At 35.2% G+C, this 22,843-nt stretch overlaps 2 protein-coding genes across 2 annotated transcripts; both read right to left on the reverse strand.

Annotated features, from left to right (window-relative positions):
• Positions 1-13,070: 13,070 nt before the first annotated feature.
• Positions 13,071-21,662, reverse strand: LOC109183948 (F-box/LRR-repeat protein At4g14096-like). The gene is made up of 3 exons (XM_019333975.1): positions 21,650-21,662; positions 19,380-20,762; positions 13,071-13,114 (listed from the first exon to the last, which is right to left on the reverse strand). Exons 1-2 carry the CDS (start codon positions 21,660-21,662, stop codon positions 19,381-19,383), a joined length of 1,395 nt encoding a protein of 464 aa, XP_019189520.1. The 3' UTR covers positions 13,071-13,114; position 19,380.
• LOC109183946 lies at positions 17,350-17,865 on the reverse strand. Its single transcript, XM_019333974.1, has one exon. The coding sequence runs from the start codon at positions 17,863-17,865 to the stop codon at positions 17,350-17,352; it is 516 nt and encodes a 171-aa protein (XP_019189519.1).
• Positions 21,663-22,843: the final 1,181 nt, after the last annotated feature.

Below are 22,843 nucleotides of genomic sequence, written 5' to 3' on the forward strand. Positions count from 1 at the left end.
TTGGGCTCTTATTAGTATAGTAGATTTTATGTTAAGAGTTTGTGTATTTTATGTTAAGAGTTTATGTGTACATATATTATGTTAGATTATGTGTATTATGTTAGGAGTTTATGTATATTCTACTATACAATTATGTACATATGAAATATGGGATTTGTAGAGCGCACAATGCACGATATAACAATTAACAATGCAGGCATAGTTGAGGCCAGGTTCCGATGGCTCTAGAATGGCATGACCAAAAAGAAGAAAGAAATCATTTGTCGAATTAATTAAGTTTAAACATTATTGGTTTACAGCAAATGCATAAGAAACAAAAAAATTCATGGAATCTTACGTGCATTTCTACATTTACTGGATTTGATCTCAAGGGTTTTACACTTTCACGACAAGGGGTTGGTTCATTGTGACTTAAAACTTGAAAACATCCTCGCTCTTTTCCTATCACTCGAGAAGTAAACTCATCTTAAAATTTGTTGTGTACCGGTGATAAAGACAAAATATATTACAATGATAAAGATTACTGCTATGGCGAAGAACGTTATTAGTTTTATCCATACCACTACTGTTGTGGCCTGGGAGTATAGTTTATGCATCACCGGAAGGAATATTTGAACACCGGGATACACCAATCCTTGGATTATGGCATACGAAAACACTACATGTACTCTCATTTTCTACTCTCAACTTTTACTGTATTCCCATACACAAATTCTTGATGTAGACACTTGTATGGGACCCACGTGAAAAAAATAGCTTATCAATGCTCGTGAGAATAAAATTTAGAAAGTAAGATTTGGGAGTCCATGCAACAGAGACTTTTATATATAATTATATATGGTTCTTAATTAGGTTGTATTGTTGTCAAGATGTTCACTGGATCGGAGAACCTCAAAACCCAATACACATAATCTATATATTTCTTTGGCCATGATTCCGCTCAATGCAAGGTTGATCGTAGAATAAGAGTATTGAATGAGATTATATTGTGACTTAATGACAAAAGCTGTAATAATATAATTGAAGTAAATAGATTGTTGAATTCCTGATGCTCACTAATATGTTTGGTTAGACGTTTTGGAAAATCTATGTTCTAGATCAACTTTGAAAAGTTTGTAATATTTATAAATTAATCTTATAATTTTTCTTTAATTTTTAATTATGAATCAAGTCAGATGAATGGATATGATTATTTTACATTTTTTACAAGAAAGCACTGTTTTCATTTGAACTGAACTTGCTCATATATACACACACATGACACACCACATAAAATAAAAATATTAAAATATAAATACAAATTAAAAATCTAAATAAAAACATTATATGTGTCAATTTAGGTCATATCAGTGAGTTTGTCTATTTTTGGTGCTAGTAACCTTATGCATTGTACTTTAATTGTTTTACACTTCATTTTCATTTAACAAAATTGTCTTCTCCTTTCAAAAAAAAAAAAAAAAAAAAAAAAAAAAAAAAAAAAAAAAAAAAACACAATTGTCTTCACTGCATTGTTACACCGTTTTAACTCTGTTACAATTTATTGTATTCTAACATTTTTTTTTTTTACATTCATCGAATCTCATTACACCTAAATTCTTAATGTTTTTGCCTATTAGGTAATGTGAAATGGATTTGAAAATTTCACATACTAAACCAAATGCAATGTATTCACAGCTTGATACGCTCTAAAAACATGACTTAAAAAAAGGAAATATATCATTTTGCAGGATTAATTTCTTATATATACTGATCCAAACCTAACCCATAACTCAAAATACGACTATAAAATATACAAAATTTCTTCAAATTAAATGTATATATAACCCTAATTCTCCCTGCAAACTTAGAATGAAAATGGTGTTGGTTGAATGTCACAATTGTGGGATGCCACAGTGAGTTTGACTTTCTTATAAAAAACTCAACAGCGATTATTGTTACTTCTATGGGGATATGTGGCATAGGAAAATATCATAGCAGTGCGAGTAGGTGAAAGTGCAATCCTTTTCCATTAATTTATTTGCTTTGATTCTTAAAATTCTCCATGCATTCATGATCTAAAGGAATGAATGGAATTGAAGATTATTTTTTGTTCATCCTTTCTTTTTCAGTCAATGCTAATATTAACAAGCTTCTTTCTGGCAGAGTGGTATAATTAATAATTTCTGCCAATTAGTGGATCCTGGTGGTGTTAAACAGGAGTTACAACTACTAAAGTCTTTAAACATAGATGGTGTTGTTGTAAATTGCTGGGGGGGAGGGGGGGGGGGGAGATTGTTGAATGATCGAAATATCAGAAATATGAGTGGTCTGGATACAGAGAATTATTCAATATCATCCGAGATATGGAATTGAAATTTTGCAGGTATGAAATTTCTGTTCTGGGACATTAACACATTTTATTGCTTCTGGTATATCAGCTCATCACTGGTTCTAATAAATGAGTGAACATTTTTTGTCTGTAAGCATTGGTCTTTCTCCTTAGACATACATTCCAGAAATTTAGCTCAGCTATTTCGTCATTATAATTTTATTATTCAAATTATTATTATTTTTCAGGTTATTAATGAAGACTTGAGAACCACTACTTGACTACTTGAGAGTTGAAGACTTAAGAATTGAAGATTTGAAGTTTATTTTGTTTTTGTTATGTACTAATGTACTTATATATGTACTAAGGACCTTGTAGTCCAATGACACCAAGTTGCTTCCTTATAAGAGAGGTTGTGGGATCGAGCCTCAGTGGAGGCAATATTAGGTACTGCATTGTAATAGAGTCGGTAGTATTAAAAACAAAAGTACTTATGTTTGGAGTTTGAAACAATTTAAAGTGTTTGAACATCTTATGATTATTATTTATGTTTGAAAGTTGGAACTTTGGATATTTGTAGGAATTTGTTTAAGGATTTTAATTTTATTAATCTATGTATTTTGGATTTGGACTTTGTTTAAGGATTCAAGGCTTAATAATAAAATTTTTTGATAATATTAATTTTTTTGATAGGCATAAATAAAGAATGGGACGGAGATTCCCCGTCCATGAAAAATCCCCGCAGGGATGGGGTTAGGGAATAATTCCCCATCCTCGACGGGGAACGGGGCGGGGACGGGGAATGGATAGATAATTCGGGGACGGGGACCCCATTCCCCGCCCCCGCCATCCCCTTGTGTCTACTCAAGAAGCCCAACAAATGATTGATTATGAAACAATCTCATCTTCAATGTGTTCGCAAATTTTTTAATAATAATAATACTAATAATAATAGTTGTAGTAATAATAATAATAATAATAATAATAATAATAATAATAATAATAATAATAATAATAATAATAATAATAATAATAATAATAATAATAATAATAATCATCATCATAATCATAATCATAATCATAATCATAATCATAATCATAATAAAATGCTTTATGTATGGTAAATTATTAATATATATCGAAAATACTACAAACTAATAGAAATTATAGTAATGATTTAGGTTCAAAATAATGGTTATAGTTAATAAATAATAATTTTGTTCATTTTTTCTTAAATAAGGAAGTTAATTTATTAATTATAGGTTACAATAAAGATCAATAGAATGGTTAAACATTCATTACAGTCAATTTTGTTAATTAATTATATTCAAAATAATGAAAATGATTATTTTGAATCGGATTAATAATTTGGTTTTCGGTCGATTTTTTATTATGGTCTTTAAAAAATTGGTCATTTCGATTTTTTCTAGTTAGTTATCAGTTTTAGATCGAGAAAAATAAAATCGACCGAAAAATCGAGGTCAAGTCCATACATTTTAATGTGGCAAATTATATCGTGCACCAGGGCAACAATGTATTGTGCGCCTTTGCTAAAACGGCATCGTTTTGTATCTCAACTAAAAGCCTAAGTTGATGGCTATATGCTCAATACGCCCCCTCGCGGGCGTGTGCGGTGGGTTCCAAGCAACACGTACTGAGATTTGAACCCATGACCTTTGGCATGGCTCTGATACCAAATTAAAGCATGTGCTCCATCTCAATTAAAATCCTAGGCTAATAGTTGGATTGCACATTAATGGCTATATGCTCAACATTTTTCTTTTTAGAAATTCTATTTCCCGTTTCTGTCGTTAACTTCTTAAAAAAATCCCCTATTTCGAATGTAAATAAACTCATAGCAGAATACACATAAACACATAACATAATACACATAATCTAACATAATACATAATACACATAAACTCTTAATATAATATACATAAACTCATAACATAATGCACATAAACTCTTAACATAATACACATAAACTCATAACATAATACACATAAACTTTAAACAGAATACACATAAACTCTAAATAAAATACACATAAACTCTTAACATAATATACATAAAATCTTAACATAAAAAAACATCGTATTGGGCAGGACGCACAATGCATTGTGCGCCCTGATTCACAATATAACGATTGTTTTAATGTAGCCCACTAGCTCATAAGGTCCAATACTCATTTATATAAATATATTAGTTTGCTTTTAGTCACGTAGCCCAAATTGAAACCAATCGTTATATCGTGCACCAGGGCGTACAATGCATTGTGCGCCCTGTTCAAAACGACATTATTTTTATGTTCAAATTTTATATGTAAGAGTTTAAGTGTATTATGGTAAAAGTTTATGTGTATTATGTTATTAGTTTATGTGTATTATGTTAAGAGTTTATGCGTATTATGTTAAGAGTTTATGTGTATCATGCATTATGTTAGGTTATCTGTATTCTGTTATGAGTTTATGTACATTCGAAACATGGGATTTTTTATTTTTTATTTTTTGAAGTTAAATGTAGAAATGGGAAACGGAATTTCTGAAAAAACATGACCAAACCGGCGTCGTTTTGACCAGGGCGCACAATTGATTGTGCGGCCTGGTGCATGATATAATTTGCCAATTGAAACTGCACAACATAGTGAACACACATTGAATATAGAAAATAACCTAATTCCCTTTTTCTAGCTGTTGGCAAATTATATCCTGTACCAGGACGCACAATGCATTATGCACCCTAAGAGTTTATGTGTATTATGTTAAACGTTTATGTGTATTTTATGTTAAGATTTTATGTGTATTTTATGTTAAGAGTTTATGTGTACATATATTATGTTAGATTATGTGTATTATGTTAAGAGTTTATGTATATTCTACTATACAATTATGTACATATGAAATATGGGATTTGTAGGGCGCACAATGCACGATATAACAATTAACAATGCGGGCATAGTTGAGGCCAGGTTCCGATGGCTCTGGAATGGCATGACCAAAAGATTACCAAAAGAAGAAAGAAATCATTTGTCGAATTAATTAAGTTTAAACATTATTGGTTTACTGCAAATGCATAAGGAACAAAAAAATTCATGGAATCTTACGTGCATTTCTACATTTACTGGATTTGATCTCAAGGGTTTTACACTTTCACGACAAAGGGTTTGTTCATTGTGACTTAAATCTTGAAAACATCCCCGCTCTCACTACTGGAAATTATGAAATTTCCGACTACCCAAGTGATCTTAAATCAAGTCAAAAGCCTTGTTCCGACCACTTTTGGTATCCGGAAAAACCTTTGTTGCTATTTCCGACCACTTTTTGGTATCAACTTGATTTAAGATCACTTTCAAGTGGTCGGAAATTCCATAATTTTCACTAGTGCGATCTTTTCCTATCACTCGAGAAGTAAACTCATCTTAAAATTTGTTGCGTACCGGTTATAAAGACAAAATATATTACAATGATAAAGATTGCTGCTATGGCGAAGAACGTTATTAGTTTTATCCATACCACTATTGTTGTGGCCTGGGAGTTTTGTTTATGCATCACCGGGATACACCAATCCTTGGATTATGACATACGAAAACACTACATGTACTCTCATTTTCTACTCTCAACTTTTATTGTACTCCCACATACAAATTCTTGATGTAGACACTTGTATGGGACCCACATGAAAAAAATAGCTTATCAATGCTCGCGGGAATAAAATTTAAAAAGTAAAATTTGGGAGTCCATGCAACAGAGACTTTTATATATAATTATATATGGTTCTTAATTAGGTTGTATTGTTGTATTGGTGTCAAGATGTTCACTGGATCGGAGAACCTCAAAACCCAATACACATAATCTATATATTTCTTTGGCCATGACTCCACTCAATGCAAAGTCGATTTTTTGAATAAGAGATTATATTGTGACTTAATAACAAAAGCTATAATATAATTGAAGTAAATAGATTGTTGAATTCTTGATGCTCTAACCAATGTTTTGGAAAATCTATGTTCTAGATCAATTTTGAAAAGTTTGTAATATCTATGAAATTAATCTTATATTTTTTCTTTAATTTTTAATTATGAATCAAGTCAGATGAATGGATATGATTATTTTACATTTTTTACAAGAAAGCACTGTTTTCTTTTGAATTGAACTTGCTCATATATACACACATGACACACCACATAAAATAAAAATATTAAAATATAAATACAAATTTAAATCTAAATAAAAACACTATATGTGTCAATTTTGGTCATATCAGTGAGTTTGTCTATTTTTTTGGTGCTAGTAACGGTAGGCATTGTACTTTAATTATTTTACACTTTATTTTCATTTAACAAAATTGTCTTCTCCTTTCCAAAAAACACAATTGTCTTCACTGCATTATTACACCGTTTTAACTCTGCTACAATTTAATGTATTCTAACATTTTTTTTTTTTACATTCATCGAATCTCATTACACCTAAATTCTTAATGTTTTTGCCTATTAGGTAATGTGAAATGGATTTGGAAATTTCACATACTAAACCAAATGCAATGTATTTAGAGCTTGATACGCTCTAAAAATATGACCTAAAAAGGAAATAAATCATTTTGCAAGATTAATTTCTTATATATCCTGATCCAAACCTAACCCACAACTCAAAATACAACTATATAATATACAAAATTTCTTCAAATTAAATGTATATATAACCCTAATTCTCCCTGCAAACTTAGAATGAAAATGGCATTCCATGAAAAGATGAAGCTCTTGCATAGAGGAAAGTGGTGTTGGTTGAATGTCACAATTGTGGGATGCCACAATGAGTTTGACATTCTTATGAAAAACTCAACAGCGATTATTGTTGCTTCTATGGGGATATGTGGCATAGGAAAATATCATAGAAGTGCGAGTAGGTGAAAGTGCAACCCTTTTCCATTAATTTATTTGCTTTGATTCTTAAAATTCTCAATGCATTCATGATCTAAAGGAATGAATGGAATGGAAGATTATTTTTTGTTCATTCTTTCTTTTTCAGTCAATGCTAATATTAACAAGCTTCATTTTGACAGAGTGGTATAATTAACAATTTCTGCCAATTAGTGGATCCTAGTGGTGTTAAACTGGATTTACAACTACTAAAGTCTTTAAACATAGATGGTGTTGTTGTAAATCGCTGGTGGGGGAGAGATTGTTGAATGATCGAAATATCAGAAATATGAGTAGTCTGGATACAGAGAATTGTTCGATATCATCCGAGATATGGAATTGAAATTTTGCAGGTATGAAATTTCTGTTCTAGGACATTAACGCATTTTATTGCTTCTGCCTTCTGGTATATCAGCTCATCACTGGTTCTAATAAATGTGTGAACATTTTTTGTCTGTAAGCATTGGTCTTTCTCCTTAGACATACACTCCAGAAATTTAGCTCAGCTATTTCGTCATTATAATTTTACTATTCAAATTATTATTATGTTTTCAGGTTATTAATGAAGACTTGAGGACCACTACTTGACTACTTGAGAGTTGAAAACTTAAGAATTGAAGATTTGAAGTTTATTTTGTTTTTGTTATATACTAATGTACTTATGTACAAAGGACCTTGTAGTCCAATGACACCAAGTTGCTCCCTTATATGAGAGGTTGTGGTATCGAGCCTCAGTGGAGGTAATATTGTGTCTTATATTGTGTCTTTGTGCTTCAATAGGTTGAGAAAGTAGTTATGAACAGATACTGAATTGTAATAGAGTCGGTAATATTAAAAAAATAAAGTATTTATGTTTGGACGAGTCGGTAGTATTCAAAAAAAAAAGTACAGAGGAGCTTGAAACAATTTAAAGTGTTTGACCATCTTATGATTATTATTTATGTTTGAAAGTTGGAACTTTGGATATTTGTAGGAATTTGTTTAAGGATTTTAATTTTATTAATCTATGTATTTTGAATTTGGACTTTGTTTAAGGATTCAAGGCTTAACAATATAAATTTTTGATAATATTTGTTAAGAATATTTGTGGCTGATATCTTTGTCTCTATTTTAGTTCTAGTTATTCTCCTATTAACTAGTAGTGTTAGACGGGTTGTTACAACATCCTGCTAACTACCTGCTATATTCTCTCTCTTGTATTTTGTTTAAGTATGATTGTTTTCATCAATAAACTTGTTCTGTTCATAACCTTTCAATATTAATTTTTTTTAATTGGCATAAATAAAAAACGGGGCGGGGATTCTCTGTGCCCGAAAAGTCCTCGCGGGGACAACGGGGATGGGGAATAATTCCCCATCTCCGCCGGGAACGGGTAATGGTGAGATAATTTGGGGACGGGGACCCCATTCCCCGCCCCCGCGCTGCCCCGTTGCCATCCCTATGCAGCACATCACCAAGGCCTTGTGTCTACTCAAGAAGCCCAACAAATGATTGATTATGCAACAGTCTCCTCTTGAATGTGTTCGTAAATTTTTGTATTTCAAAATAATATTTAACTTTAATTTTTTAAAATAATAATTGTTACTTATATGAAATGATCAATTAAAAAGAAAGCCCAAAATGACATATGAATAAATTGCACAACGGTCTGCTCCTTGAATTCGCTATAGTTGATCCTTCTTTGAATTGAATGCAAAAAGGCTTATAAAATTGCTTGCAATCTTGAATAAAATCATGTAATTCATATGTCTCGCGGTATTGTAGGCATGGTTGATTATGAGTTGGACCTTGAGAAATTGGAGATCATGCATTTCTTAAAGATGGAGACTTTAGATATTTCTTGCATTCAATTTTGTATAAGGTACGTAATACGTTATTTAGTATTATTTGTTTCTTGCATTGGACTTGAACTTGTGCATTCTAGCAATTTTTCCCGAATTGATTTTTCTCCTCTCTGTATTGGTACCAGCGGGCAGACTGGCGGGCACTTTGCCACCCGCCAGACCACCCGCTGGTACATGGTATAATATGGTGGGGGGTTCAGCGGGTGGTTGACCACCCATGGTACCACCCTCTGGTACGGGGCTTATTCTCGGCGGGTGGTTTGCCTCCCACCCGAACCACCCACTGGTACGTTGGTTCTTGGCTTACGTTTTGTTGACCCATTGTGTACTCGTGTGTATTTATTGATGTCTCGTAAGTCTAGAACGATGTCTTAAGTATCCTAGGTAGGATTTGTGAGTCTTGAATCGTGTTTGTGATCCAACTTTGTGATTCGTTGGATTGAAATGAAGTCTATAACGTTCGTATGAGCCTTTATGATTATCTTATTGATTTGCATGCTAGCTACGTTGTTTGTTGGTACTAGTATGTGCTTTCCTCGTAATAACCTTATTTATCCTTAATGAGGATTGGTAACTTGTGTTTACCAATCGTTGTGGTCTCTTGATTTGGAATCTCTCGATATTGTGGCCATACTTTGGAATGTCTCCTTTGTGTTCTTTCTTGAATTCCTTCGATTGAACCTGTCATTGTGAGCTTGCACAATTGTTGTACTTATCTTTATTATTCCTTGATTGGGCTATTGTTGAGCCTTGATTATCTATGTCGATGATTATGTGTTTATGATTGATATGAGATTGGCGGTAAGGAGCTTTACTCCAAAATGAGATTGGCGGTATATTATATAATGTTTATGAGATTGGCGGCAAGTAGGCGGGGAGCTTAGTTTCCAGATGGTATAAGGTTGGACTGGTGTATAGGGTGGCCTCGGAGGTAGATTTGGAACTGTTATAAGGATGGAGCGGTGTAAAGGTTGGAACTTGGCATAAGGTTGGAACTTGATCATTGATTGTGATTATTGTATTCCCTCTTGTTTATGAGCATACCTTTATGTGATCTTTTCGTTGTTGCTTGATTACCTTACCTTGTTGATTATCTTTGTATCCTTATCATTGTCTCCTCCAATTGATTATATTGATTATTAGCCGTGTGTTGGTCGGTATGATTGAGTGTGTCATTCGATGAGTCAAATGATACTTCTATCTCTCGTTTTTTTTAAAACTAGTGTTGCTAAGACTATACTTATGTATTCCAAAGTCTCAAAAGTGGTTTTCTTATAAAATATATATTATGTACTTCAACGCGTTTGAGTGGGTTTTTAGCAATTTTCGCTAACGGTTGTTATACCTTAATGCTTTTTAGGTACAGTCTAATCGGTTCAAGAGAGCGCTAGTTGAAGCCGTTGAGCTAGATTTAGTCCCTTTGTTAGTTCTTAGTTTTGGTGGCCTGTGAGCCGTTCTGTTAGACTTTGACTTTATGATTAGTATACTTTGTTTTGTAGACGGTTTTGGCCTGTGCATATAAGTCTGTAACTTAGATGTGGCATAACACCCCAATACTATTTGGTTTAGCTTCTGCATTACCTTAATCTTTATGGTTAGACTTTGCCTTAGTATTTAAGTTCAAATGTTTTAAATTACGAATAAAATCGAGGGTATTACAGAGCTTATATCACAACAACCTTAGAATATGTTCTTGAAGATGTGGAGGTTTATTTATTGTTAATCTATTTTTAATTTTTTCATAATATTTTGCTATGTTTACTACTTTCTTTAGTTTTTAAGTTTGAAGTCATTTCTGACTTCCTTCCGATGTCTAGGGGTTCAAATACACACATGAGCATACTTGAGGCTGCTTTGTAAATTTCAAAGAAGATAATTCCATCTACAATCTCTTATGCAATGACAATTAACAAGAGTCAGAGTTAATAATCACTTTCTCACGTGGGCATCTTTTTGAAAAGATCAGTATTCAGCACTAACAATTGCATGTTGTTATTTCAAGAGTTACCAAATCAAATGGTTTAAAGATTTTAATTTACGATAAGGAGGGAACCCAAAGAAATTCCACATCAAACATTGTATATAAGGATGTTTAACCAAATTTTGTAAAATTTTAATATACTATTTAATTATAATTTTTTTTATTCCTTTCTATAATGATTTTTCATTTTTCTAATTTCTCCCCTAATTCATCATATCCTAATTGTTTTCGCGCATCGTACGGGTAAGATACTAGTGATAATAGTAGTGAATGGTCAATGGGAGACTGTGCCTGGATGACAAAAGTTAGATTAATTGTTGGAATTCTTGATGTTTAGGAATTGTTGCAATAGATGAAAAGTTTGTAACATTTAAGTGAGTAATCCATATTTTTTTTCTTTAATTTTCAACCGTTGATTAATTTAAATGGATAGATGTGATTAATTCTCATTATTTACATGAAGAATTATTCTTATTCCAACCTACCTATATATACTGTTGGTCCCGGTAAGATCGAAAGAGAGTCTAGAGGGGGTGAATAGACTCTAATCGATTTTTCAAAGAGACTTCTTTCGGAGTGATGCACATCGGAATAAAATGTTTCGTTTTAAGTTCACTTTGCACAGTTTCGTTATGAACCCTTAATGTTTGGTCAATATGATATGCAATGCACGAGAGATAAAGAGCAGTAAATAAAGAGAGATGGAGAGAGAGAGATTTTTATAGTGGTTCGGCTGTTAATGAAGCCTACTCCACTCTTCTTTCACAACTTGTGAAAGGGTTTGCACTAAACCTCCTAGTACAAACTATTTCAAGCTAGCTTCCTTGATCTCTAAGCCAGGCAGCTACTTTGTAGGTTTTTCAACTCCTCGAGTTTACTCCGCCTCTATCAACTTCTTCCTCAGAGTTGAGTGTTGGAAAGATTATGTTGAGTTTCTCCAACAGGTTGAAGTCTTGACTTGATGGCTGGATGAATCTTCTAATTAGAAACAAAACAAGACTTCTTCAGGTTTGTGAAGTATGAACTTTATATGATCTTCTTGAAAACTTCACAAACACAACAAACTGGTTTTGAAAAGCTTTTGGGATGAGAATGTTTGAAGAGCTTTTCTTAGGATAGCAACAGTTGAACAACCAGCACCTTCTTCAATGGTGAAGAGAGGTATTTATAGGTGGGGGGAATTCATCCGTTGGAGGGAAATGAAGATTTCGAACCTTTTAACCAGCGTGTATTAACCAGTGGGCATAGAGCAATTAATTAGGCTGTACTGTGTAACCGTTGGTGATGGAAAACAACATAGCTTTTTGTCCTTTTCACTGACAACAAGGTACCAATATCATTCCTAGGACACCTTTTTGTCTAGGATGATTGCCCAGCTGAGACGTAGACAACATTCATGTTGCTCACTTAATGAAGGTTGTCTTTATGAATCTGACTTAGACTTGTTGTCTTGGGGAGGTTACATCGAAAGATAGACCTTATCTTTCATCCCTCCTTGTCATTCGAGGGTTGTCCGAGAGTTAGACCCTTCCATCTTTCGATCTGAGTTGATCTCTCGTTCTTCTCTTTATCTTCATGCCTTCAAGTAGACCTATCACGTTAGTCTCGATCAACTAAGATTCGTGCAAATCATTCGTTGAGTTACAATGACTTTCGTTTAAAACGAAAGTTCTATAAAAAATGAAAGTAGGGGTCTACAATCTTAGCAAGTTATGAACTTAAGTTGACGGAGACAACAAAGTCATAGGACCAAAAGTGGAAAAACTCATGTAGTAAAAAATTCAAAAATATTCTAACAAAATTAGATCTTGTAAGTACAATTTTTGACCTAACATTTCTTGTGCTCAAACTAAATACTCACTTTATACTTAGCAATATACATATATGTTCAAACTCATTTTATACTTATGAGCGATTTAAACAACTTTTTCAATCATTTGAGACAATTCTTCCAAAATAAAAAATAAAAAAGAAGTGATTGTACTTAAAAGATTCAAGTCTCGATCTTTCACTTGAGCTAACGACTTCTGATGGATGATTGGGATCTTCATCATGGAGAATAAATATAATTAGCAAGTCCGAGATGATATGCATACATCCTGGGAGGGGTTATATGTGCACCATTTTGATAATTGAGGGGCTACACTTCACCACTCATAATTCAGGGGTGACATTGATAATTGGCATATTATCGAGGGACATTTTCTAATTCCCTTTTTCTAGCTGTTGGCAAATTATATCGTGTACCAGGACGCACAATGCATTATGCACCCTAAGAGTTTATGTGTATTATGTTAAGAGTTTATGTGTATTTTATGTTAAGAGTTTATGTGTACATATATTATGTTAGATTATGTGTATTATGTTAGGAGTTTATGTATATTCTACTATACAATTATGTACATATGAAATATGGGATTTGTAGGGCGCACAATGCACGATATAACTGTAAATTGGTAAAGAAGTGATGAATTTACATTATTCAGAAGAGATATTTATACTACAAAGGTGAAACTAAACCTACTAAACTCAAGGTAACCACAGCAATAAATACGAAACAAACTTAACAAACTAACCACAACCAAGCACTATATTATCTCTTATCATGCCCCCGCAAGATGGACAGCCGTCCGGTGAGGCCAATCTTGGACACCAGAAGCTGAAAGCGGCGCCGTGGTAGAGGCTTCGTAAGAGCATCAGCCAGCTGATAATCACTTGCAATATTAGAAACACTAAATGCACCACTCTGGACACGCTCACGAATAAAGTGAAAGTCAAGAGCAACATGCTTCATACGAGAATGAAAAACTGGGTTTGCACAGAGACTGGTTGCGCCAAGATTATCGCAATAAATAATTGGTTTCTCTGGGAGAGAAAAACCAAGCTCGCTCAGGAGAGATGAAATCCAAGCAAGTTCCGCAGCAGTACTAGCAACAGTGCGATATTCGGCCTCCGTAGAGGAACGGGCAACAGTTCGCTGTTTCTTAGAACTCCACGAGATAGGATTACGTCCTAAGTAAACAATATAAGCTCCTGTAGAGCGGTAATCATGCTTGTCACCAGCCCAATCAGCATCAGAGTAAGCATGAAGTTGCACCGGTGAATCAGCAGAAAGGAAAATACCATGATCCAAAGTTCCGCATAAATATCGAAGCAAACGTTTCAGTGCTGCCCAATGGTCTACGGTTGGTGCTGCCAGAAATTGAGAAAGTTTATTAACAACGAATGCTACATCTGGTCTGGTCAACGACAAATACTACAAGCTCCCAACTAGTGCCCGAAACTCAGACGGGTTCGAAAGAGTGTGTCCGGTTGTAAGATGTAGTGGAGGAGAAATAGCCATAGGTGTGGCCACAGGTTTAGCATCCGCCATCCCCGCACGACAAAGTATGTCATAAATGTACTTCCTTTGGTTGAGAAAGAGGCCGTGAGAGCAAGGAGACACTTCAACACCAAGAAAGAAGGAAAGAGAACCAAGATCCTTTAAAGAAAACCTGCGAGTCAGACAAGAAATAAAGGAGCAAACAGATTTTTCATGTTTGCCGGTTACAATTATATCATCAACATACACAAGGACATAGACATAGTCCGAGTGATGAGTATAGTAAAACAATGAAGTATCTGCCTTCGAATTTTTAAAACCAATCTGCAGAAGGTAATTACGCAGCTCAGTGTACCAAGGCCGAGGGGCTTGTTTTAGACCATACAACGACTTTCGTAACCGACACACATGCTGAGGTAGTGTACGATCAATAAAACCGGGAGGCTGAGTCATGAACACATCTTCATTCAAAGTTCCATTCAAAAATGCGTTGTTAATGTCCAACTGACGAGTTACCCACCCATGAGTAACAGCTAGACTTAAGACCAGCTGAACAGTCGATGGTTTAACAACCAGATTGAAAGTCTCAGTATAATCAAGCCCGGTCGCTGATGAAAGCCTTTGGCAACCAGTCTAGCTTTGTACCGAGCAATGGACCCATCTGGATGATACTTGAGGCGGAAGACCCATTTGCAACCCACCAGATTGTGAGATGGATCGGGGGGGGACAAGATCCCAAGTCTCATTATGAGCTAACGCTGCAAACTCATCCTTCATGGCTGCCAACCAATTTGGATCCTGCATAGCTTGCTTAACAGAAACAGGTTCAATAGGAACAACTTGAGCTGATAAATTGAGTTTTCGAATGGGTTTAAAAATGTTGTTTTTCGACCGAGTGACAACAACACGTGGGGCAGGAACTAGTACAGAAGCTGGTGGGTCAGGAGGAGAAGTAGCAGGAGATGAAACTTGACTCGTTTGTGAGCAACTAGAGGGAGAAGAGTGGGATGTAGAACCAGGCAGAGATGGTGATGGAGACGACTGAGTATTTTGAGTAGGAGGTGAGGGGAGTATAGGTGATAGAGGGGAAGTTATAGGGGAATTTGGAGGAAGATTATGTAGGGGTGGCGGTGTGATGTTTTGGTAATGTGGCTGTGCCGGTGAATGGGCGATGGGAAGAGAGATAGAACACCACTCACCTGCGCTGGAGGACGAAGGGTGGGAGAGGTCTTTAGCAATATGTGCAAATGGGAACCACGCTTCAAAAAACCGTACATGTCGAGACACATATATACGATTTGTAGTTGGTTCTAAACAATAAAAAGCATGTTGAGATGCCCCGTACCCGACAAAAACACAAGGTAATGAACGAGACTGAAGCTTGTGGACAGTATATGGTTTGAGCCATGGATAACACAGACATCCAAAGCTGCGAAGACTAGAGTATTTTGGTTCACTACCAAAGAGTTTAGAGTAAGGGGAGTGATGGTTAAGAGTTAGTGTGGGAAGGCGATTAATGAGGTAGACTGCAGTGGAAAAGGCAAGAGTCCAGTAACTAAGTGGCATGGAGGCTTGGGTAAGAAGAGCAAGACCCGTCTCAACGATGTGACGGTGTCGATGCTCCGAATACCCATTATGCTCGGGAGTGTGTGGCGGAGAGGTGAGATGAGAGATGCCACTTATTGTTAAGAAAGATGACAAGGCTTTGTACTCACCACCATTGTCAGAGTACAAGGTTCGAAGTGTTTTATTAAAAAATTTCTCAACAATCAACTTAAAGCGTACAAACACATCATATGTGTCAGACTTCCGCTTGAGTGGATACAACCATACATATTTTGTATAGTGATCTACAAAAATAATATAGTATTTGTAATTATCAAAGGAATGTAGTGGAGAAGTCCAAACATCACTGAACACAACCTCAAGCGGTTCTGATGTAGTAAGAGTGGAGTTTTTAAAGGGAAGTTTATGACTTTTATTGCTAAGACATGCATTACAATGTGACTGAGCAAAAGAATTAGAAATGCCTAAACGAACCAATAGTTGGTCGAGGATGGGAGCGGAGGGATGACCTAAGGGGTGATGCCAATTATTGTCACAAACCATTGTGGTGAAGACATGAGTAGACACACTAGGAGACGTCGGCCACTCATAAACTCCATTTTTAGATGGTCCGGTTAGGAGGGGTGCCCCCGTCTGAATGTCCTTAACACAAAAGGTAGTGGGTGAGAACTCAATAAGGGAATTATTATCACGACAAAATTGTGAAATAGAGATAACATTTCGACACATGGTGGGAACACACAAAACATTAGAAAGGGAAAATGACTTAGATGTAGAAGGGAGAGAAACAAAACCAGTATGTGAGATGGGAAGACCAGAACCGTTCCCTATCATAACTTCATCTGTACCATCATATGGTGTGTGAAGAGCAAGATTTGAAAGATCCGTGGTAACATGATGGGAGGCACCACTGTCTAGCAACCAGGAGGGTGCAACTGGTGAGGTGGCAGCAACATGAGCCTGTGGTTTTACCTCTTGTTTGCGTGTAGGACGAGGGGGAAACTGAATATTTGGGTACTGTCCACGAAAGACAGAACAATGAAAAAGAACATGACCTTGAACATTACACCACTGGCAACGACCAAGAAAGGGTTTTGGAGCAGGCCGGGATGAATTGTTGGTGAAGCGGGGATATGAGGGTTGCCGAGTCTGAAAATTGCTTACTGGTCGAGTTTGAGTGGGATGAGCTGTAGCTGGAAACGTGGTAGGAGGAGTTGCACGGTGTAGAGCAAGTTCTTTGTTAATTAACTTTTCATGCAACTCTTCAAACGAGATGATGGAGTCACGTCCATTAACAGCATCAATAACAGATTGGTAATCAGAATCCAAACCATCAAGAATTTTGTCTGTGATATCTTCAGGTTCCATGGGTTTGCCTAAAAGGGCAAGTTCATCAACAACTCTCTTGATTTAGTGTATGTACTCGGTAATTGTGGAGCCGCCTTTGATGATATTCTTGAGTTGATCCTTGAGTTGCTTTATGTGACCACGGGTGGGGCGAGCATAAGTATTTGCTAGGATATTCCATGCCTCGTGAGAAGTTTGGGCACTCGAAATGAGAGGCCCGACAGCTGAGGACAAAGTACCAGCTATAGCGCCAAAAATGAGCTTATCTTGGCGTATCCAAGTGGAATAAGCAGGATTTGGAAGAACGCGATCTTGCACAGTGATAGTAGCAGTTGGGATGAGTTTACTGCCATCAATAAAATGTTTAAGATCATAGCCAATAAGAATGGCTTCAAGCTGAATTTTCCATGTGAGATAGTTGGAGGAAGTGAGTTTTTGAATGTTATGAAATGTAACCACAATTAGTGGTTGGCTAGGTTCAAGATGATTAGGAATGGTATTAGCACCTTCAACATTAGGTACCGGATTAACTGGAGTGGGGGAGACAGTAGGTTGAGTATTTGCATCATTAGCAGCCATGGAAAATAGAACTTAAGGTGAAGGGGAAAAAAAATATATAGTTTAGATCGAATAGCTCTTGATACCATGTAAATTGGTAAAGAAGTGATGAATTACATTATTCAGAAGAGATATTTATACTACAAAGGTGAAACTAAACCTACTAAACTCAAGGTAACCACAGCAATGAATACGAAACAAACTTAACAAACTAACCACAACCAAGCACTATATTATCTCTTATCAATAACAATTAACAATGCGGGCATAGTTGAGGCCAGGTTCCGATGGCTCTGGAATGGCATGACCAAAAGATTACCAAAAGAAAAAAGAAATCATTTGTCGAATTAATTAAGTTTAAACATTATTGGTTTACAGCAAATGCATAAGGAACAAAAAAATTCATGGAATCTTACGTGCATTTCTACATTTACTGGATTTGATCTCAAGGGTTTTACACTTTCACGACAAGGGGTTTGTTCATTGTGACTTAAAACTTGAAAACATCCTCGCTCTTTTCCTATCACTCGAGAAGTAAACTCATCTTAAAATTTGTTGCGTACCGGTGATAAAGACAAAATATATTACAATGATAAAGATTACTGTTATGGCAAAGAACGTTATTAGTTTTATCCATACCACTACTGTTGTGGCCTGGGAGTTTAGTTTATGCATCACCAAAAGGAATATTTGAACACCGGGATACACCAATCCTTGGATTATGACATACGAAAACACTACGGGTGCGTTTGAAAACCAGTAAAATGGCTTCTGTAAAATGTTTTCCGAGTTTTCAGTGTTTGGCAAGAGAAAGGAAAATGAGGTCAATGGAAAATGATATCTTAGTCAAAGGAAAATAGGTATGTTTTGGGGAAAAATGACTTCCCCTTTTTTTGGGGGAAAGTCATTTTCCAAAGGGTGTGCATGCAAAAATTTTCGGGCCTAATTTTTTGTTGCCTTTGCGAGTCGGCCCACCAAACCCGCGGGCTAGGGTTCATGCAACCATAGCTCGTCTCATGCGGGTTGGCGGCCTCCGCGGGCCAGTCCGCGGATTTTTATTTTTTATTTTTGAATTCAAAATTTAAAAAATAAGTAAAGTTTACAAATAATATTAATTTTTTCGTATTTAAATATTAAAAAAAAAAGGTTAAGATTTTAAAATGTTAATAATATATATATATATATATATATATATATATATATATATTACAATGATAATCATTCTCATGCATTCAACCCTACCACCAAACATGCAAAATACTTTTAGTAAAATCCATTAGCATTACTAAGTATTTGATATTCATTCCGATTCTAATTCCTATATGCGAACTAAACACACCCTAACTGTATATGATAACATAAGTAAAAAAAAATTTAAAAATATTCCAACAAAATCAAATCTTGTAAGTACAATTTTTGACCTAACATTTCTTGTGGTCAAACTAAATACTCACTTTATACAGATATGTTCAAATTCATTTTATACTTGAGCCAACGACTTCTGATTGGGATCTTCATCATGGAGAATATAATAAATCAGCAAGTCCGGGATGATATGCATACACCATTACCTACAAATGATTCACATTCCAGCTGAGATTTCCAGTTCACTTCAAATAGCTTTTGTTTCATCACTATCCCTTGCTGTTCTTTGTTGGGAAGAGGGAAGCATTGTATGTTAACATAGGGATAGATTCTAAGCTTCTTGAGTTCATCATTAATGGAGGCTATGAGAGAAAGCTGAGTGGGTGCTTTGATTTTGATATGAATGTCCTGGAGGTTTGGGGCGATAATGTGAGACAAAGGGTTTGATGGGTGCTTAGAAGAATTATGGTATTTGAGCGAAACTAAACTTGGGGCAACAATGTTGACGCCGAGGTTGAATCCTACGTTTTCATACAACACCAATCTGCTAAGGCTCTGGGTGAGAATGGTGCGGTCGGGGACGAACTTTCTTGGCTGAAACCGGCAGAATTTTAGACGCAAATCTTGAACGGCGGCCAAGGCTCCGGGGATGAAGTTCATTGGGAGGCGATCGGAGCGCCGGAGAAACGTCACCCTTGTCAGCCGCAACTGCATCAGGGATGGGTGGCGCGTGAGGTCGATGTTCATCCTGAAATGCGGCGGGTGTTTGCCACGCGCCGGCGACGGTGAGTACTTGAAACGGAAAGAGCGGAGAACCCGGGACTGGATGTCCATGGTCACCGTCTGTGGGTAGCATCTCCGGACCACGCATTCAAAATACTTGAGATTCTCCGCCGGAATCACAATCTTGTAGACACCGCCGACGGCTCTCTCTATCCGGTCGCAGTTGCGGATGCGGAGGTGCTCGACGGACGGCGATCCCAGCAGGAACTTGTGCAACACGCGATCTCTCCTGGACAACGCGCAATCCACAAAACCGATCTTCCGCAGATTGGGAAGCTTCACCTCCAATCTCTGAAGAGTGAGCTTGCAGCGACTCAGCTCCAGCACGGCGAGAGAATCGGCGGCCAAGATTCTCTGGAAGCCGGTGTAAGTATTGATCGGCGCCGAGGGACAACCGGTGAGACGAACATCCTGCTCTTTCACTCTTTCCTGATCAGCCACAATACCCAGAACTCGGTTGCAGTAGAGAAGGGATTGTTTATTGGGGAAGTCGATTTGCAGCCTGCTTCTCCGCAGAGACGACGGGATATCTTGGTAGAAGGCGCGTACGCGGCGCTCCGCTCCCGCGTAGAAACCTTGTATATTGTTGGGAGACACCTGATTTTCATCGGAAACTGGGATTCTCAACTCCGCGAGAGGGTAATCGGAAACGCAGCGGTGCCAGCCCTTGGACAAGACGGATGTGTGGTGGACATCTTTAACTGGAAGCCGCGCCAAGATTTGATGAATTATTGAATCCGGCAAACTGCTTATGAAATCAATGCCTTTTACTGTCCCATCAATACAAATTAAAGCAACAATCAATTAGTTGAATGAATTGTAATTTAGTAGAAGAGAATAAAGTAGGAATTTAAATTACGTTATTTGAATTTAAAATGAAAAGAATAATATAAAGTGTAAAATATTTTTATGTAATAATAATAATAATAACAACAATTAGAGGTAATTTAGTTATTTTCATATTTTTTCTATTCCATGACAGTGCGGAATTAGAATTCCCATAGACGAATGTATGAATTGCAAATTTTTAAATGGAAGAAATTATAATTCGATTTCAACCAAACACCTTAATTTAAAATGCCAAGATATTATGTTTTAATTTGTAAAGGAATTACAATTACATCCTGTAAATTTTCTTATAACCATTCTTAACAATAGGGATAAAGTGATGAGATTCAAATATAAATTTTGCCTACAAAACATAAAATTTCTTTATAATTACGTTGAACAATATTAGAGAGATAAAGTGATGAAATTTAAATATAAATCTTGCCTAAAAAAAGGCAAAATTTTATAATCACTCGAATAATATAATGTGGAAATAAAGTGATAAAACTTGAATTTAAATCTAGTCTATAAAAGGTTAAATTCCCTTGCCCTAAGGCCTTATAATTTCACCTAAAAATAGATGGAAGGATAAATTACTGGGCATCAAGCGTTTATTAAGTGGATGACTAGTATTTAGTACCCACAAAAAGTTCACCACATTAGGTATAATTAACTTCCCACTCCGATTGTAATCGTGTATTCTTGTCTACAATCTACTACACGAACCAATTGAGTCACCGACTCAAATGTAAATCTATTATGTAAACTCAGTTGCAGATAATAATGAAAATTTTAACAAAAGAATAGTTCGGAAGAAGAAGATGCATACCTGGTGATTCCATAATGTATGAGGTTGAATGTGCTGGACGTATCTTCTTCTTAAGAATGAAGTTACAAAGAAAGGGTAATTTGTATCTGTATCTGTATATATAAAAATATAATCCTATTCCCGCCCATACTAGGAAAAGATTTTTGTTTGTATATTTAAAATTAATCTATTTTTTGGAGACATTAAATAATAATAATAATAATAATAATAATAATAATAATAATTATTATTATTATTATTATTATTATTATTATTATTATATATGGTAAATTAAGTTATAATAATATAATAATAATTTATGTCTAAAATACTAGAAAATAATAGAAATTATAGTAATGATTTAGGTTCAAAATAATGGTTATTATTTGATGGATCTCAGCCAACATTACTTGACTCGGTTCTTTACTTTCCTTCATGGTAAGTCACAGTACCACGTCTCGAATCGAGCAAAGGGTTGAACTCGACCAACTCGACCGCTCAACAATTAATAAATAATAATTTTATCCATGAATTATATTCAAAATAGTGACAATGATTTATCCTCTAAATACCTTATAATAGCTAAAATTTAGTAAAGAATTAATTATGCTCAAAACAATGAAAATGATTCATAGTTGTAGTGTCTGTTTGGCAGAGCTTATAGCTTATTTTAAGTTATTAATAAGCTATAAATTCTATTTGGTAATGTTTCTAAAATAAGTTCGTAGCTTAAAATAAGAGCTTATTTTGAAACGCTGGTAACTTTCGAACTTTTTTTTAAGAAATGACATCATTTATCCTTCTCAATTAAAATCATTTTCTATTCTCCGTTATCTGCAACTTTCACCGCAATTATTATTATTATTATTATTATTATTATTATTATTATTATTATTATTATTATTATTATTATTATTATTATTATTATTAGGAGGATCATGATTATGCTAATAATTATATTTCAAGATGTTAATTTTTTTTTAAGACAAAATGTTAAATTTTAATATGTAACAAACTAATTTAAATTTTATGAAAATGTCATTTTTTTTTTATCTTTTTTCATTTATCAGCTTATCAAAAAAGTTAATTTTACCAAACACTTTCAAGCATAACAACAGCTAGCTTAACAACTTTTCAGTTTTCAGCTCCTAACTTATAGCTTTCAGCTACCTTTTCAACTAGGTTTGCCAAACATAACTGTAATGATTATGTCCA

This window comes from Ipomoea nil, unplaced genomic scaffold (assembly GCF_001879475.1).
Source record: "Ipomoea nil cultivar Tokyo-kokei standard unplaced genomic scaffold, Asagao_1.1 scaffold1237, whole genome shotgun sequence".
NCBI lineage: Eukaryota > Viridiplantae > Streptophyta > Magnoliopsida > Solanales > Convolvulaceae > Ipomoea > Ipomoea nil.

Bases quoted from the DNA above. Each gene is read 5' to 3' on its own strand.
- LOC109183946 (XM_019333974.1), bottom strand. From the start codon at position 17,865: ATGGCTGCTAATGATGCAAATACTCAACCTACTGTCTCCCCCACTCCA.